Source organism: Protobothrops mucrosquamatus, unplaced genomic scaffold (assembly GCF_001527695.2).
Source record: "Protobothrops mucrosquamatus isolate PMUCROS unplaced genomic scaffold, P.Mucros_1.0 scaffold2074, whole genome shotgun sequence".
NCBI lineage: Eukaryota > Metazoa > Chordata > Lepidosauria > Squamata > Viperidae > Protobothrops > Protobothrops mucrosquamatus.
The window spans coordinates 251,368-270,209 of NW_015388178.1; the positions used below are offsets into that span (position 1 = coordinate 251,368).

The 18,842-nt window shown below is 37.0% G+C and overlaps 1 protein-coding gene across 1 annotated transcript in view; it reads left to right on the plus strand.

The window, feature by feature from the left end:
- PUM2 (pumilio RNA binding family member 2) overlaps positions 1-15,406 on the plus strand; it is a 73,461-nt gene extending 58,055 nt beyond the window's left edge. The window contains exons 16-21 of the mRNA XM_015824001.1: positions 3,489-3,617; positions 4,608-4,745; positions 5,458-5,583; positions 7,790-7,911; positions 9,730-9,922; positions 11,758-15,406. Coding sequence (XP_015679487.1) covers positions 3,489-3,617; positions 4,608-4,745; positions 5,458-5,583; positions 7,790-7,911; positions 9,730-9,922; positions 11,758-11,889 — 840 coding nt within the window. The 3' untranslated portion in view covers positions 11,890-15,406. The remainder of the gene's footprint in view (positions 1-3,488; positions 3,618-4,607; positions 4,746-5,457; positions 5,584-7,789; positions 7,912-9,729; positions 9,923-11,757) is intronic.
- The last annotated feature ends 3,436 nt before the right edge of the window (positions 15,407-18,842 follow it).

Sequence of the window (18,842 nt, forward strand, 5' to 3'; positions counted from 1 at the left end):
GGCTGCATTAACAGAGGGATAGAATCAAGATCACGTGAAGTGTTAATACCACTTTACAATGCCTTGGTAAGGCCACACTTGGAATACTGCATCCAGTTTTGGTCACCACGATGTAAAAAAGATGTTGAGACTCTAGAAAGAGTACAGAGAAGAGCAACAAAGATGATTAGGGGACTGGAGGCTAAAGCATATAAGGAAAAGCTGCTGGAATTGGGTATGTCTAGTTTAATGAAGAGAAGGACGAGGGGGGGACATGATAGCAGTGTTCCAGTATCTCAGGGGCTGCCATAAAGAAGAGGGAGTCAAGCTATTTTCCAAAGCGCCTGAAGGCAGGACAAGAAGCAACGGATGGAAACTAATCAAGGAGAGAAGCAACCTAGAACTAAGGAGAAATTTCTTGACAGTTAGAACAATTAACCAGTGGAACAACCTGCCTCCAGAAGCGGTGAATGCTCCAACACTGGAAGTCTTTAAGAAGAGACTGGACAGCCATTTGTCAGGGTTTCCTGCCTGAGCAGGGGGTTGGACTAGATGACCTCCAAGGTCCCTTCCAACTTTACTATTATTATTATTTATTATTATTATTATTATTATTATTATTATTATTATTATTATTATTATTATTATTATTATTATTATTATTATTATTAACCTTCCAATGGCATGTTGGGAAGTTCAGTAGGAGGAGACTGTTTTTCAGAAACAGTCCTGGCAACAGCCTAATCTCCTGACCTCTGCACGGGCCACATTTAGACTTTATTGTTTATGACATTTTTCTTCATTTGAGTATCACATAGCTACTTCATTGAGTAGATTACATTAGTAGCCTTCTTCAGAATCCAACTGAAGTTCAAAGAAATTGATATGAGCAGAATCTGTATTAATTTAGATGAATTGGCAGGCAAATGTGAAGATGAATTTTTATTATAGTCCATTAGGAAAACCTGCCTCTGTCTGGCCATTTTGTATACCCCCATCTCAGGCAGTCATTTAAACAAGGTAGGCAGACTTCTATTGCATGTGCACAGAAAGCAGGAATCTGAATACTGATTTCAGTCTTCCTCTCTCTCTCTCTCTCTCTCTCTTAACAGCAATAGAACTACTTTGTAATTTCACTATACCCCATAAGTTTCCAAATGATAATACCAGCTTCTACAGGGTAACTTTGGAAGTGGCCATTTTTAGATCAGGACTTCCTGCCAAGTGAGAAAAAAAAATGTTGCCCTTTCCATTGGTGACCTGAACCCTTGATTTATCTGCTCTGACTACAGCCATGATCCACTGCATTTCATTTGCCACATGGGAGAAATTCATCACCTTGATGCAGTTTCTGTGCTATATTCCGACAATTTAATTTAATTCCTCCTAAATAAACAAGCAGGAGTGGGTGTGTGGATTAGAGATATAGATATGTAGATGGATGTAAATTAGAAGAAGGTTCCCTATCTTTCCCCTTCTGAACTGTCCCCTGTACTGCTTATAAGTAAACATTATTAACTATAAGGAATAGAGTGGGAAAGGAATAATAACCTGTGCAAGTAACCATTCTTCACCAATTAATTTCTGTGGTTGTATCTTTGATTGCCAACTCAAGATTGCCTCTATGAGTCACAAATCACAAATAGATATTGCTATTTAACATGTGCTCAACTGACTGTTTCTCAGTCTTTTTTCTTCCTTCTTTCACCAGCTCCAGTCAATAGCAGCAGCCTGCTGCTTGTTGATTAAAGCAGTCTCTAGAGTTCCTTAGCTTAGAGCACAGGTTTCAAACTTGCGACGTCACGTGACACGTCGTGACATCACGATTTTTTCCCCATTGCCGGCAATGGGATGGGCACAGTTTTAGCGTGATGCATCTGGCCCGCGGGCCGGCAGTTTGACACCCCTGGCTTAGAGGATTTTTTTAAGTTAATCATTAATGTTAGAACAGTTAAGGATGTGGTACAAAACCAATTTTTGTCTCAAACTCAAAGCAAAGTTCTAGATTCAAAAACACTCCATAGTTGTTCCAAGCTTTTGCACATCCTTGGTTTGAAGCACTTACATTCTGGGTCTCAATTTTTAGAGTAGTTCCTAGATTAATATTAAAAAAATTAACATTTTATACCTCTAAACCCAAGGGCTCTTAACTTCCGATCCATGGACCCCTTGGGAAATATTTCTCCAGATTTTGAATGGTGTGGATGGTACAAAAAGATTAAGATCCCCTGTTCTTACCTAAGGCAACAATTTCAGGCCATACTAGCTTTCAGTTGTGTTTCTTGCTTATAGAAACCTTCCTCTGTTATTCTGTAAACAGGAGGCACAAACTGAAATCTCCCTTTCATCACTTCCATAGGATTTGAAAATCCTAGAAGAAAGGGAGCAATTTCCCCACCCTAATCAATATCATCCTGAAAGCATCAATTGTATATATCTTACAATTTTGAAAAATTAGACTTATTTAAATTGTAACATTTTTGAGAGGATCAGTATTATTTATATTATATGTGAGATCCAAAGGATTTATTTCACTTGTTCTATATTAGAAAGACATTCTCTCTAATAATTTAAAATTCATAAAAATTAAGTTGCATCACTGTAGAACCATTTTGCTTACCCAAGTCATATGTTGTATGCTACAACACTTAGCACAGTGATGGCGAACCTTTTAGAGACCGAGTGCCCAAACTGCAACCCAAAACCCACTTATTTATCGCCGGGTGCCAGGTGGGCGTGGCCCACTGGGTGGGCGTGGCTGTGGTGGTCATGGCAGATTGGGTGGGTGTGGCCAAGGTGGGCGTGATCACCTTGATGTTGCTCATGGGGAGGGATGCCTGTGGGGGCCAGGCAGGGTTTGGGGGAGATCCAGGGGGTTTCTGGCAGGTGGGGCAGTGGGCAGGAGACTCGTCCTGCGGGGTGAGGCGAGGCAAGGCGGGGGTGCCATTGTCACAGGGCAAGGTGAAACGGGCCAAGGCGGCTGCTGCCTGACACCATCGGCCCCTGCACACAGAGGCCAGCGAGCGCATGGGTGCTGGGATGCATCTGGCCATGTGGGACCTCGGCGAATTAGCAGGCGGCTGGTTTAAGAGGGACGGTTGCCATCTCCGGGGCATGGCACGTGTGCCCATAGAGAGGGCTCTGAGTGCCGCCTCTGGTACGCGTGCCATAGGTTCACCCCCACTGATTTAGCATCTTCCTCCTTTGGTCATACTTCCTGGTCCTGCTGAGAATTGTAGTTCTACAACAACTTGTATAGATGAAAACTGAATTTGGAGTTCCTTCACTGGATGACTTATTTCTGAGATTGCAAATTACATGTGCAGTTAATTCTCAGGTGATGAAATACAAATCCTTGGGAAGAGACATAAGGGAGACCCTAGAAATAACAAATGATAAAGTGGCTAACAATGCAGATGCTGTTCATGAAGTTTTTAAACTTGTAACTTTCTGCAGATGAACATGTAAAGTTTAAATTTTTTTAAACAGTGCTTTCACTTTCATTGTAGTTTGGAAGCATTGACCAGAAGCTAGCACTTGCAACGCGCATTCGTGGACATGTTCTCCCATTAGCTTTACAGATGTATGGGTGTCGAGTCATTCAGAAAGCTTTAGAGTCTATTTCACCTGACCAGCAGGTAATTGTAAGTTAGATCAATATTTTTGTATTTATATTTATAATCAAAATATAATCCCTTTTGATTAGTTCTGAAAGATACTTATAATTTATTAGATTATAATAATAATCTAATTTTTAGTTTAAGAATACTCTGAATTCTGGTGACTTTATATAGGTTAATCGGTTGATAGGTTGAATCCAGCAGTGTGGATTGTTATTGCTTTCTTCTGAGTTATTGTTTTGACTTCTCAGTCTAGTCTTCAGCTCTGGGTTTTTCTGGTGGCCTCTCATCTGAATGCTAACCAGGACTAACCTACTTCACATTTTGATACCAGCAAACTTTAGCTAACTGCCACTGTGTTTCCCTGAAAGTAAGACCTACCCCGAAAATAAGCCCTAGCTTGATTTTTGGGGGTGGATCTAATATAAGCTCTACCCCAAAAATAAGCCCTAGTTTTGGGGTGAGGCGCACACCTAAAAATCAAGCTAGGGCAGGGGGTGGAGCTGCCCCATGCGCCCCACACCCACTTACCAGGCCTCCCATGAATCGACACCTGCCTCTCCTTGCTGACCCACTTCTTCTGCGGTATCCCCCGGGCAGCATTTTGCAGTCAGAGGCCTTTCTGGAAGGCATCTTCAGCTGAGAACCGAGATATGGATTCAATCTGTAACTCAGTTCTCAGCTGCAGAGGTCTTTCCTGAAAGGCTTCTAACGGTGAAATGCAGGCCGGAGCTCCATTCTCAGCTGCAGAATGAAGTGGGCCCGCAGGGCAGGGCTATTGGTGACACTGCTGTGAGGTGAGTGGAAAAGACACCCCCTGAAAATAAGACCTGGTGCCTCTTTTGGAGGCAAAAAAAGTAAGACCAGGGGGAAACACGGTACTACATATCTAGACAATTATTTATTATTTTTAATTTATATCTAGGCAATTATTTATAGAGGTATTTTGTGTGAGGAACATCAATTAAGGACATGTATAACTTGATCTCTAATGTTATTTCCCTGTAGAATGAAATGGTAAAGGAACTAGATGGTCATGTCCTAAAATGTGTTAAGGATCAAAACGGAAATCATGTGGTACAAAAGTGTATAGAATGTGTTCAGCCACAATCACTCCAATTTATTATTGATGCTTTCAAAGGACAGGTAATTTTTCATTTATTATTTTGTGAATGAGGAATGACTTCCATAATTCATATTTAGGCAAATGATAACTGCAAGCATACAATTTCAGTTTTGGACTTGTATTGTACAGTATAGCGTTTTATTCCAAAAGAGATTTTTACTTGGTGCCTGTATTGTAATTCTTCCTGCATATACTGAAAGTAGTTTAGCGTTGTTTAGTTTATTCAATTTACAGTTATAGATATTTATGAAATACAAATTTCAAAACTTTCAACATTCCCGTTGCTTTTGACTTATCACTCAAAGATTTTTCTAGGAGCTGCTATGATCCATTGTATGCTTTAGCTTTATATGTACTACTGCAATATGCAGAACTTCCTATTAGGGCTGGGGGATGGAATGTTCCATTCTTGGAGTGAGTAGATTTCTAATTTCTATTTGTGTAGGTGCATATAACAATATCTACCTTTTTAGCATGTTGCTTTATTAAGGTGAACTGTAAAATAACTATCCAAAATGCATTGGAGAATAAAGACAGTTATTCAGAGTAGTCACACTCATTTTCTTCTTGAAATGAAATAGACTACCTCAGATATTATTAAATACATTCCCTGGGAGCTGTAAAATTAAAATATTCCCATAATCTGACATAAATAAGGATGGGGATCATTCTGAAGGTTTCACACAGGTATGAGATATTATATTCTTATAAACAAAATCTTGTTATTTTAAGGTTTTTGTGCTTTCAACTCACCCTTATGGCTGCAGAGTAATTCAACGTATTCTTGAGCATTGTACTGCCGAACAGACCTTGCCCATTTTGGAAGAATTGCATCAACACACAGAACAGCTTGTGCAGGTTGGTGTGTACTAAAATGCCAAGATGAACAGAAACAATTCAAAATCATTATAAGTAGATACTATTGGAGAAAATGAAGATTGAATTAAATTGGGTATAATTTAATTATACTAATTATATAGTATATTATTTAATTAGGCAGGATTGTGAATGTAGGCATATGGCTAGAATGTGATCAGAGCTAAAACTAAGTTTCTAAGCCAAACAAAAATATGCTGTGTTGTTATTTCATGATTAGTCTATGGAGACCACTAGGAAACAAAGGCAATGTGCAGCCCACAAAATAAAACCTGTATTTAATCTCTTAGTTTGTAAGTCACAGGGTCTCAGTGGCTCAAAGTAAGCCATATGCAACGTTTCCTGGACCAGAGTTCTTGACCACAGTACTCTACCCTCTAATAACCTCCAAGTTAGACTACCGCAGTAAGCTTTATGTGGGCCTTTAAAAACAGACAAAAGCAGCAGCTGGGCAAAAAAAAAAATTCAGACCATTTTGTACTGATCTTGAATGAATTGTACTCTTACAATCTCTTACTGATTGTATTACATTTAAGGCCCTGTTTGTTAATTAATACTTGAAGAAGCATTTTCCTAGTATGCACCTGACCAAACATTAAGATTTGCAGGGGGGAGGGGCTCTCTTTACTGGTTCACAGCTGTAAAAGGTAATTAGTCTCCCTTATGGTACTCCAGCTTTAGAATGCCCTTTCCTTAAAGACCAAACAAATGCTAACATTTTTAATGTCAGGTGAAGACCTAGCTTTTCATTGATTTATATGGGCTTTTGCTGCAACCTCCCCATGCCTTATTGCTCCATAATACTTAACGCCTCTCCACTAGGAATGTGTAGTTATTTGGATTCCAAGCAGAAAAGATGTTTTACAAGCTGGACATGCTTGCTGAATCTGTCAGTGCTTCCAGGGAACAATCCTAGGAGACACACACACACACACACACACACACACACACACACACACACACACACACACACACACACACACACAAAGTTCAATGAAGAAAGCACTATCAGAACCTTCTTAAATATATATTTGGGGAGGAGACCATGTGTGTAAATATAGGAAAAGAAACAGTTTTTTAAAGGAGGCATTGACAAGTACAGGAAATACAATTCCACCAAAGGAGAATTCCCATTTTGGATCTGGATTAATTGCACATCCTTAATCTCTAAGTGGTTTCCATTTATGGTAGATATGATTTGCCAGGGTGATTGCTTCTCTCCTGCATCTCCTCTAGGCCAAAGGAGAGCTAAAAGGAATGGCAAAGGATGCTACCTTTGAATTCCTCCCTCCATGTTTTATACCTGGGCTTCAGAAGAACAAAACCATCATATGAAAGTGTTCCTTCTTCCTCCCCCCCAAAAAGCAACAACCAGAACGCACTGTTCCAATCTGCTTTTTCCCAGCCTGGGCCCATGGACAAAATGAGCAGGGTCCGGCAGCTTGCGTCCATGGAACTAGTCAGGACAGCAGGTTGTTCTTCCTGGGAAAGAATGGGAAAGAGCTTGTTTGGGGCTGTTGTTGGGGCAAAGGGTGATCTAAGAACAACTCTGACTGGCATAGCAATTGAAAGATGAATGGGATGGAAAGAAAGCCTGCACCTTTTAACTGTTGACTCTAGTGGCAAATGGCGGAGAACTTTGACCAGACGCACATTATAGTAGTAGAAGAGGGATAAATGTTTCCCTCCCCAAACGATGTACCTTTTGTATCAATTTTTGAAACTGCTTTGGTATTGTAGTTCTTGAGCTAATGAAAAAATCTTCATGTAACACCCAAGACAATTTGAGTTTTAGACCCCAGATATCTCACCCTGCTTATACAAAAATTAATCTTTAAAATAATTTAGAAGCAATATAATGGCACATTGCTTCTTTTTCCAGCAAAGGTGACTGGAATATGTGAACTTGGAGGGCACAGAAAGTGGAGCAATTTGTATAATTGTGTAAATGGTGCTTCATGAGTAACCCATGCTTAGTTGATCTTGTCACTTAGCATATTAGACAGATATGTCCAGTCCAATGAAATAGTGTGCCCTCTTTATTTTGGCTTATATTTGTCTTGGACATGGCCATTTGGCTCATATATCTTACATTTTTAATGCTGAAGCATTTTCCTGCAATGAATAATCACCTCTTTGACTTTAACATTTTAAAAACTAATGATAAGACGCTGTTAACTAATTTTAGGATCAGTATGGAAACTACGTGATACAGCATGTACTGGAACATGGCCGCCCTGAAGACAAGAGTAAGATTGTTACTGAAATCAGAGGGAAAGTTCTGACTTTAAGTCAGCATAAATTTGCCAGGTATGGTAAATAACAAATTCCTAATTGCACTGGCCTTGGCTGGTTGAATATTTAAAAAAAGTGGTAGCTGAGTTAATCCTTGAAGAAAAAAATACATTTGAAGTTGATAATATTTGTATTAGGAACAGCCCTAAGCAAAATGGCACTCAGAGAAGTGCAAACCTTTATATTCTCCACACCTATTCTTCTGCTAGGAAGGTACCTCCCCCCCCCAAAAAAAAGCAAGAAGTGGAAAGAAGCCAAAAAATCCAAATGTTTAGCCAGATATTTTAGTTGTGGGTTTAAAGTTAAAGTCAGCAACAAGATGGAGATTATGGGCTAAATGCACAAATCAGTAAGTGTTGAAGTAAGATAATATATAAGAATGCTGGCTGATAGTGACATGATTGAAACCAGAAATGAAAACATAGGACAGCTGGTTCTGAGTTTTCCAAGTTAGTTTGTGTACAACAGTATAATACACATAAATGTATTTATAAATATAATGTGGAAGTAGAATTCTATTTGCATAATAGGAACGTCCCATCCTCCACTGCCTCCCCCACCAGTCTTCTATTCCCTGTACCACCCAAAATCTGAACAAAATGTTCAGGAACTACTCAGAGTACACTTCGTGGAAAAAAGGCCAAAGAGCTAAATTGTTGTAGGAGTTCTCAAGTATATTGTATATTAATGATGTATAGCAGTGGTTCTCAACCTGTGGGTTGGGACCCCATTTGGGGTCAATCGACCATTTCATGGGGGTCGCCAAGCAAGGCTGTCCGCCATTTTTTTCCCCTTTTCCGGTGGGTGCCTTACCTCCCTTGGGCTGGGCCAGCTGGTGGTCGGCCTGCTCTGTCTCTGCCGCTTGCCAGCTATGCCTCGGCCGGCGCAGGGGGCAGAACCATGCATGTGCGGTGCTCCCGGGCAGGGAAAGTCCTCGACTTACGACCGGTTTAGTCCTCGACTTACGACCGGTTTACTCCTCGACTTACGACCGGTTGGGGTCGCGGCATTAAAAAGGTTGAGAACCACTGATGTATAGAATGCATCTGATTTTAACACTTTGGTTCCCTCTCCTGCCCCACATTCTTTCAGATGTAGGGAAAAAAGAAGCAAATGGTTGGGAGGGGGGGGAATGCAGAAGGCTAACAGTTTCCTGTAGAGATTAAGGCAACAGGCTAGAAACCAGGAGACTGTAAGTTCCAGTCTCACTTTAGGCATGAAAGCTGACCGGGTGACCTTGGGCCAGTCACACACACTCAGCCCAGCACACCTCACAGAGTTGTGGTTGTGGGGAAAATAGGAGGAGGAAGGTGTGTTGGATATGTTCACTGCCTTGAGTTATGTGTAAAAGTGTGAAATAAATAAATGAAAAGGTTAAATATTTTAAAATTTTGATCAGGAAGTTTGTTCCCTACACAAGGATGTAGAGGAAATCTATTCATTTTGCTGAGGACAGTTCTTTTGCCATTAAAATACAAAAATTGTTCACAAGAGCTTTTGATCTCCATTCTGTAATCCAATAGATTCCAAATTTTCCTGATGAAGGGCAAGATTCTTATTTTTCAGATGAAAATGGGGTGGGAAGTATTATTTGTTTACTTTTGTGCAAGTAGAGAGGAATGCTCAATTTACTTGCATAGCAAAGAAACTGCAATATGCATTTCAGCATAGTTTTTGGATTTCAAATGGAACCTCAGCAATTACTCAAGGAAAGGGTTAAAGGAAGCTCATATGAATTGCAGTTAGTACGGGGGCAGTAATTTTGTTGTGTTGAAAGAGAGTTCAGGTGAAATTTATGTTTATTTCTATTGTTCAATCTCATAATTTTTACAGCAATGTGGTGGAAAAATGTGTGACTCATGCATCTCGTGCTGAAAGAGCTTTGCTTATTGATGAAGTATGTTGCCAGAATGATGGTCCTCACAGTGCCTTATACACCATGATGAAGGACCAATATGCAAATTACGTTGTTCAGAAGATGATTGACATGGCAGAACCTGCTCAGCGTAAGATTATAATGCACAAAGTAAGAATGAAATCTTTACATTGTTTTGCTTAAGAATTACTTCCATCAGCAGATCAAGGAAAGAACAATTCCTCATTCCCTTTTCCATGTTATCACACAAATAGATTTGAAGGGAATACTGTATGTGTTGTCACAGGAACTGGCTTTTTCCTGTGAATTTATTGCAAAAGTTTAAAACAGTCTTCACATAAAAATTAAATACTTTCCAATATTTGTAATTGGACTGATGCCATTATGTCTGCCACTCATCTCCTATAATGCCATTTGTAATTTCTCATTTTGTATAATTTAATAGCCTATATTAGTTTTATGAACAATGAGATTATTTTAATTTTTTATTTTAGTCTTCCAAATTTCTCTCTGAAATCTTCTCTCTTTATATAAATGTTAACAGAAAGAAACTTTAATTACCAATAACGTTCCTTATAAAATTTCAAATGTTAGTTTATAGTGTTCAATTAAAAATTAAATGACGAAGAACAATTAACTGCTTTAAAAAAAACCCTAAATTTTATCTTCACCAAATGTAATCTTGGCTTGAATCCATGCACACCCTTCTGCAGTCAAAAGTTTATATCTTCTTGCACAAGGTGGTCTTTTTTAATCGCTCATTTTTTTTGCCGGAGGCCTCTGAATCATCTCCTATCTCTTGTAGTGACAGACAGGAAAGAAAAATAAGAAATTTGTATTCAACCAATTTGTTCTACATTGGGTGCTAGGAATATTTGGCCCTGGAGCTTGAGTACAGACCTTTTAGGGCTGAATTTTGAGTGTTTGAGTGACATCCTTATAATTGTTATCGTTTTAAAAATGTGAAAAATACCTATTGTTGAAAATTTTAGAGCGCAGTCCTGGGTTCTACAGGAGAAAAGTAGGGTGCATGTAGCCCATTTGTTTCTTAACCTTCCTGTAGATCCAGTACACAAAGGGCTGCACAAAACTTTGACTCTCTGATTCAGTTCAGTGTTGCTTAATTGAATCTCTGGAATCAAATTCAAAAATCAGATTGGCTGCCAATTCAGTTCAGAAAATCAAACACCCAATTTCACACACTGAATTGTAAAATCAAGAATTGACTTGTTTTTTTTTAATCAGTTTGAATCAGATTAGAACTAATATACACACCTCTACTGTTTTAACTGCTAGCTAAATGAACATTATCAAATCTTTAACCTAAAACATCTCTGTTTAATAATAAAATAAATAAATAAATGACTATCCCATGTTATGGAAAGTATCATTAACTTTGGGGTAGCATGGTTCATTTGTGGATAAAAATAATTGCCATTCTTTACTGTAAATCTGTTCTTGAATTCAGCGTTTTAAGTTCATAACTTTTTTCTGTCTGCACAGACATTATTTCTTTTGTCAGATATATTGTCATACACATAAAATATGGCATTTCTGTTCGACTGTGTTCTAGTTTACAACTTCCTATCTGTTAATATAACATATTGCCATTGGGCTCTCTCTCCAGAAAAGCCTGGTCAGTTTTATTGTTTCTTCACTTCTATATTTTACATGCAATATCCCTGCTTGAGCATATTGAACGTGTTCCCATCCAACCCAGAAGTAGGAGAAAACTCTGGTCAATAGGCATTACAATGCCTATTGCATATGTATGCACACTGATTATAGCACTTTTACTCACAGTTGGTTCTTAATCGGGGTCTTAACATTGTTCACAAATATTCACGGTCACAAATATTAAGAAAAGATACCTTGAACATTTAGTGAAAGATATGTTATATTTGTCTTTATCCTTCTAACTTTACTCTTCAAAATGGCAATTTTGATGATGGGAGTGTTTAATGGTCCCAATTTCTTGCTTCCAGATTCGACCCCATATTACAACCTTGCGTAAATACACCTATGGGAAGCATATCCTTGCGAAGCTGGAAAAGTACTACCTGAAGAACAATGCTGATCTGGGGCCAGTTGGAGGACCACCAAATGGGATGCTTTGAAGATAGGTTTAAGGAGCAGTCTAAAAGATTAATTGTATTGTGAATTATCAAAACACCCAACTTAACTAAAATTTTGTGATTTTTTTAAAAATATATTTATTGACTTCATCCATTTGTAAAAATTTTATTCATGTGTATATTTTTGGGGAATGAATTACAACATATTGCCATTTCTTAACAGAGACCTATCAGATTGCAAGGCTTACAAAGCACAGAATGCCTGTAAATGATGTAACTATCAGAATAGCTCTCCCATTTTGTAAATTTTTACCTTGTAAAGTCACTGAATAAAATAGTTTTTAAAGGGAAAAAGTACAGTATTCTTTTAATATACTGGCTTACAGTCTGGTAGGTCTGTCCACCATCATTGCACAACATGTTTATATAATTGTATATAGAATTAGTTTTCATTTTTCCCCTTTGTGTGGAATCTTTTTTATAACAGTTGAAAATGAAGCAATTGCATAATTATTATTTAACATGATACAGAAAGTTAAGTTCTGTATTTTGGTGGTTCACAATTTTATAGTCCCAAAAGCAATCAGGGTACTGCAAATATCAGTAAAGAAGTTGTAAAATGTGAACATTGATGAGTAGTTTCCACCTTTTACTCTGGAAATGATTTTTTAAAAAAACAGTGCCCTTTTCTCTGGCTGTATATAATTTAATATTTAACTAATGGTGCAAGAATAGGGTATAAAATCAAGGTAGTACTTGGATCCAGCAATGTACTGTCTGGGAAAAAGTGAATAAATAGGCAGACAGTTGGTGTAAGATGTGTGTTTTGCTTTGCATATACAATTGTAAGACGGGATTTGAACATTGAGCATATGCTTGAAGTAGTAGATGAAATTGTAGGCAACTAATGGAGGAAAGAGCCTACTTAAATTTGATAGCGCAACATCTAAAGCATGATTAAATATTCAGATAGATTTTTTTTGCTTCCTTATAAATATAAGCATTATATAAGTATAGTTAATAGATGTAAGTTTACCGTTTGTAAACAGATTCCTTGTTTTCAATGTTTTAAAAGCCTTGCTAATTAAGTAGTGATGCTTACTTTGGTTGTACAGATGTACATTTGTAAACCTTCATGCTGTAAATGTAATTTGTTTTACCCCTTTTGGGAAGAAAATTTGCATTTTAGTGTATATTCATATCCCTGCCCCTCTACCCCGACATAGTGTTGTATAATGTAAATTTATTTCGGCAAATCAAGACTGATTTTTTAAAAATTCTATCTTTATATGGTTTCAGAGATATGATTCAGCTTTCTTTGATCTGTTACAAAAATCTTTTGTTTATTACATAACTGTTCTGTTAATATGGACATTTTGGAAACTTAAATCAGTTTAAACATTAATAATAAAGATAATTAATGGACAGAAATACTGATGACAGAAACCAGTGCTTCTTCCATCTTAAATGTGGCACGATTTGTTTTTGTATAGAAGAATGCTGTATTTTTGAACAGCTTGTTTCATCCTAAAGCAAATATGTATGATACTGTCAATTTAAACACAACACTGTAACAGTAAGATAAAGGTGTACATTTACAAGCGGCCTTATGTACATTTCCCAGTTTACTTTTTAAGGCAAGAATTGTGACTATATGTGTATAATTAAAATCCTTTTTAATCCTTTGCCTTTGAAGATATTTTGGAAAGACATTTACTTTGTATATTCAGTTTCTGAAAGATAAAATGCATTGTATTTTGTTCAAGCTAGCATTTTGTATAAGCGCTTCATTTTTTGTGACATAATATAGGTGCTTTACCTCAGAATTGTTGGAGGGAGTGACAGTTAACAGCATATGCAAAGGTTTTGGGGTAGAGGTCCCAGGAAATGGAAGAGAACAGTGTATCCCATTTATGCACCTTCTTAATAGAAACATGCAAATACCTGCATACCATATAAAAATTAGTTTATTTCAGTGTTGATTTTAAAAAAAAATAATACCAACTTAAAAACATGAAGTCTATGGTAATTTCTGTTCATAATAGCTTTCTCTCCATTTACATAATTATTAAATATGTAATAATTATATTTGCTATAGATCAGTTTTCTCCTAGAAGTTGCAACTTGATAGTATTCTGAAATTTCAGTGATTTATCTTCTCATCCAAAGAATATGAGTTGAAGGGTTGGAAGAGCATAGATCTTTTGTACTCTGCTATATGTTAGATAGCCTAAATGTGTATAAAACTTAATTCAGATATAATTTACTGCTCCTCAATATATTGCAAGTCTATCCTATAACCTATTGGCTCAATGAAGTGATATATTTATAATACAGTAAACAGTTCTGCTAGCTGACTGAAATATATTTACACAGAAGTATGGAATAACAGGAATGATTTTCCTCAGCTAGTAGCTGGAAACAATCTTACATATGTTGAAAAATTCTCTATTCCCCCTCCCCCCCACACCCTTCTTTGATATGTCCTTTGATGTAGATGTTTAGGTCTGCTCAGCATCTAGGCCGCTATTAGTTCATATTGAATGATGTAATGTTCACTTGTAATATGCTGTAAAGAAAAATGAAAATGTGTAAGTTTATGCAGTATGTTGGTCTTATGTTCTTCTTTCCAAAAGGTCCACGGATTATATTTACTACTCTTTCTTTGGAAACTTAACTATATTAGGCCGGAATAAGGTGCATCAATTTTTTTTCTTTGTGGATTTTTTATATTATTATTATGGTTGGTTGCACAATCAACCATATGCTTAGACTGGATTTGGCATTTTTGTCCACGTGTTGAGTCCTTCCCAAGGAACTGGAATAAGCAGATGTTGCTATTTAATAATATTAAAGGTATTGTTGCATTATTATGGTTGGTCACAAAGTCAGCCAGATGGTTAGACTGGACATTACATTGTTAATCCCCTTATCAAGTTTTTATTCTCAGTTCTCAGCAATGTGAAGTCACAGCTGTTCTTTAGCTGATGTTGGCCTTCATACACATAGAGTTCTTCCCAAGAACCTAGGATGTCATAATGTATTAGCATAGTATATCTGGGAATCCAAGTAGTGTGGCCTTTTGCAATTGATAAATGGAAATTTTGTCAATGCACTGATTTTCTTAATGCTGTCCAAGATTTTTTTGTTATGGCACCCTGTGTGCCGATAACCACTAGGACCACCATTGTCGATTTATGTCACTTCAATTTCAATTTTCAGACCTTGAAATTAATATTATTATTATTTAGTATAAACATGCCACCTATCAAATAAAGTGCCAGTTATGCTTCAGTTATCTGTTAGTTTCCCACTTGTTAAGCCGCTTATAAAACAATTCCTTGCAATTGACCTTGGTAGCTGAAGGTAACGGGAATTGTTTAAAATGAACCTTTGTAGTAATATTTGATTCATGTGTTTTCTATAGAAGCTTCTATGTATTCTTTTTATAAAGTTTCAACTGGAAAGTACAGGAAACCTGAGATCCCAATGTTTGTATATCCGAATTTGTATATCTGTCACACATATGTATATACTGGATAAAATATATTGTAACACCCATTGTCTAATTACTATTGTATAAATGAAAACATTCTTAATGATAATTAGATACTATATCTAAACTAGTTATTTACCTATGTATAAGAAAAGACTTTACTTTTTAAATTAATGTGCTTTTTTATAAATTAGAATTTACTTGAAGGATATCTGTTCTTTGAAATCTGACTTGGATGCATGAAACATCTTTTCCTCTATAAAATTGATGAAGAAATATTTCTGAGTGAATCTATTCAAGAGAAGTTATCTTTGGAAAATTTGAGAAACTATGTTTTACACCAATCACAGAGCCCCTTAATCCTTAGAAGTAGCTTTGGAAGGCCTATGGAGCAGTAAACAAGAAGTCAGAAAAACATATTGAATAAACAGACTTCTCCTGTTTTTATTCTTCACAAGTCAGTTGAGCTGTGGATTTTCATCATCTTCCTAATTTTTCAAAATTATTAGTTAGGTTTCCAGTATACTCCTAATGAACTGAATGAGAAAATGAAAATAGCCATTAGTTAAGTTTTAACTGGAATGCATTATTCTTGGCAACTTCTCAGAATGAGACAGGGAAAATAACTTAGCTTTCTTTATCAGTATCAGTAAATTCCAGGTATACTTAGTCTTTCCTCAGCCCTCCATTTTTCTGATTTCCATATGTATTTCTATATATAGCTTCGTCTTATAACTTCAAGTTGGCTTCATTTTGTCAGAAGTTATATGTTATCTGCAGATTGATCCCCATTTTATTATCAGAGAAAGGAACTGTTTAGACTTCTAATTGTTTTATTTCAGCCAAGTGGTTATTGTTTCTGCTTTGCCTTTTCTCAAGGACCTAATAATTCTTAAGTTAGGTCACATTCTTGAATATCATCAATAACCTCTATTTTGGTTTAACTTATTTTGTAATAAATTCATTTTGTTGTTCTAAGCCAGCACATTAAGGCCTCCCTTGCAAATTGATACTGTCAAAATAAACGAATGGAAGAACTTGAAAAAGTATTTAATGTCTTCCAAATGAAATGGCAAGATATCAGTCCCATATGGCTGCTCTAGTCCATAACCATTATATATTTTTTGGCTTTGTTTAATGTAAAAAAGTTCTCCAGCCTGAGGCTTAGCACTTTGTATATATCTGGAATGTATAATTTATTACACAGCATTGAATTTCACTTAATTAGGCCAGTATTCTTATCCAGCACACTAATAGTCATGTGTCAAAATTTTCTTCTGCACTAGCAAAATGTGGAACGTTGGCCAACCATTATATTGGTATATAATATGTGATAAAAAAAACATTGAGAATGTAAAGCTTGAACCAGGGTTGATATTTCAGTCTGTGTTTCCAGCTGTGTTGTAATTGATGGTGATGGTAGCTCTTTAGTTTCACTGCACCCTCTGTGTTACAGGGACTTATCCTGATCTTTTTTCTACTATCAGATAAGCTACAGCCTTTGGGATCTTACAATATAGGTTTGTGAGACAAAATATTTCTAAAATGTGGATACATTTACCATTGTGCACTGCTGATTGAGAAAACATAATGACTGCAGAGGCCTACTTTAAAAAATGGACATTGGAGTAAAATCCCCAATCTTTTGGGGCTCTGGGGTCCCCAAAAGACCACTTGGGAAGTGAAAATGGACCAAGGCAGGAGCAAGCAGTCCAGGTTGAGTTAAGTGATGCTCTTTCCTATAAGTTCCTTTCTTCACCATGTTAAAAGTACTCTAAAATCAAAAGGTTTGTCAGCTAGATGTTTATACAACAATTCTCATTTTACTTTTTTAAAAAATATTTCTACCATAGATTCATAAGCAGTCATAATTTATTTGATTGACTGTTACAAATGGAAATGATAATTGCAGAACTCTAATAGAGGCCGTCTTGTCTATTATTTGCATGTGAAACCACTATGTAATAAGCAGGACTATCAACTGGATTTGGATTTTATTTATTTTAAAAGAGCCACATTAGGTAGCAATGGCCAACTATTATTTTACTATCAGCAGACAAACTGCATAGATTCCTGTACTGTTACCACAGACTGAACTTGACTTAAAGGTGGCCACCTTTTAATAAATGAACCCAGAAATACTTCTCTCCAGTTCTTGAATTCCAGCTAGTTAATATTTTACAAAACTCATGGTAGTAGAAACAGGAAGCCTGAATTTGCCTCAGGTAATCTTGCCATGTTCCTGGCTGCACAATAGTTACCTTTAGATAATGGTTCAGTTAGCTTTCAATTATCACCATTGAATACATATTAACAGTTTTCCCAGTTACTTAATCTGAATGATCAAATTTCCCTTTGACTTGTTTTAGCTCATGCTGAAAAGTTTTCACTTCTAGGCAGCAGTAATGTGTACCAGATTGCAAACGTTGGGGAAAAAAAGTGCCATAATACAATTCCAAAGCTCATTTATATAAGTGAAGTTAGGATCAAAGTTCTTTGAATCCAATTCCAGGACAAGAGAAAATTAACATAAATGAGGGATTCGTTCACCCTGTCAGGCGGGAACAACCAGATGCACACATGCACAGTTCAGGCTAACTATTATGTTCCGTCTACAATACAGGAATCTCCCAAGAGTAGTAGCCTTCTCTTGGGAACAAATAGATATGAAATATCGAGAAATAGATATGGGGGTCAGTCCGTCAGCTCTTTTGCACTTGGGCAGTGACTCCAGGCTAATTCCGCGCCTAAGCCTTCCTCCCTCCAGGCTGGCTGCTTCCCAACGCATCCTTCTTATTAGCTAGAAAACAAAACTGAAGTATGAATAAGAAATAAGGGGATGTGCTCCCTGATTTCCTTCTGATTTCATTATTATTAATCAACCTCAGTAATGATAAGCTGCCTATACGCTTCCTCATTATGCCTGTAAATATTATTTATATTTTGCTCAAGAATTAACACCCCTTCTTGACTCTAAAAGTCTTAAACACACACAGAGAGAGAGAGAGAGCCCAACCCTTTGTGTTTTGCTTTCTCAGTCTCTGCCTTCTGGAACACCCCATCTTTGGAGAATATTTGGTCTCCACTCTGGCCACAGTTACAAGAATTCTGAAAACTTGGCTCTTCCCCCAGGCCCCATGTAAGCACAAGTGCCAGGTCCTCGGTATTTCACTGCTTTCAAATATTTGATCCTTTCCCAGATATTTAGGGTTTTACTTGCTTTTATCATATGCCTCCCAGAGTTGTTATAGAGTAAGATGGTCTTATCAATTTAATTAATAGAGTTCTTTAAGGAATGCAAGAAAAGTCATACCGGATTAAGTCATCAGTCTGATACTCTGCTTAAAATGTTGGATGTGGTCAAGAAAAAGTCTTAATAATGATCCCCTGATTCAATTGTGGTTTGTCCAGCTGTTACATCTCGGCTTAGTCTTCTTCAGAGGTTCATTGCACAGATAAAATTGAAGGGTGAATGGTATGTGCTCTGCCTTGAGTTCTT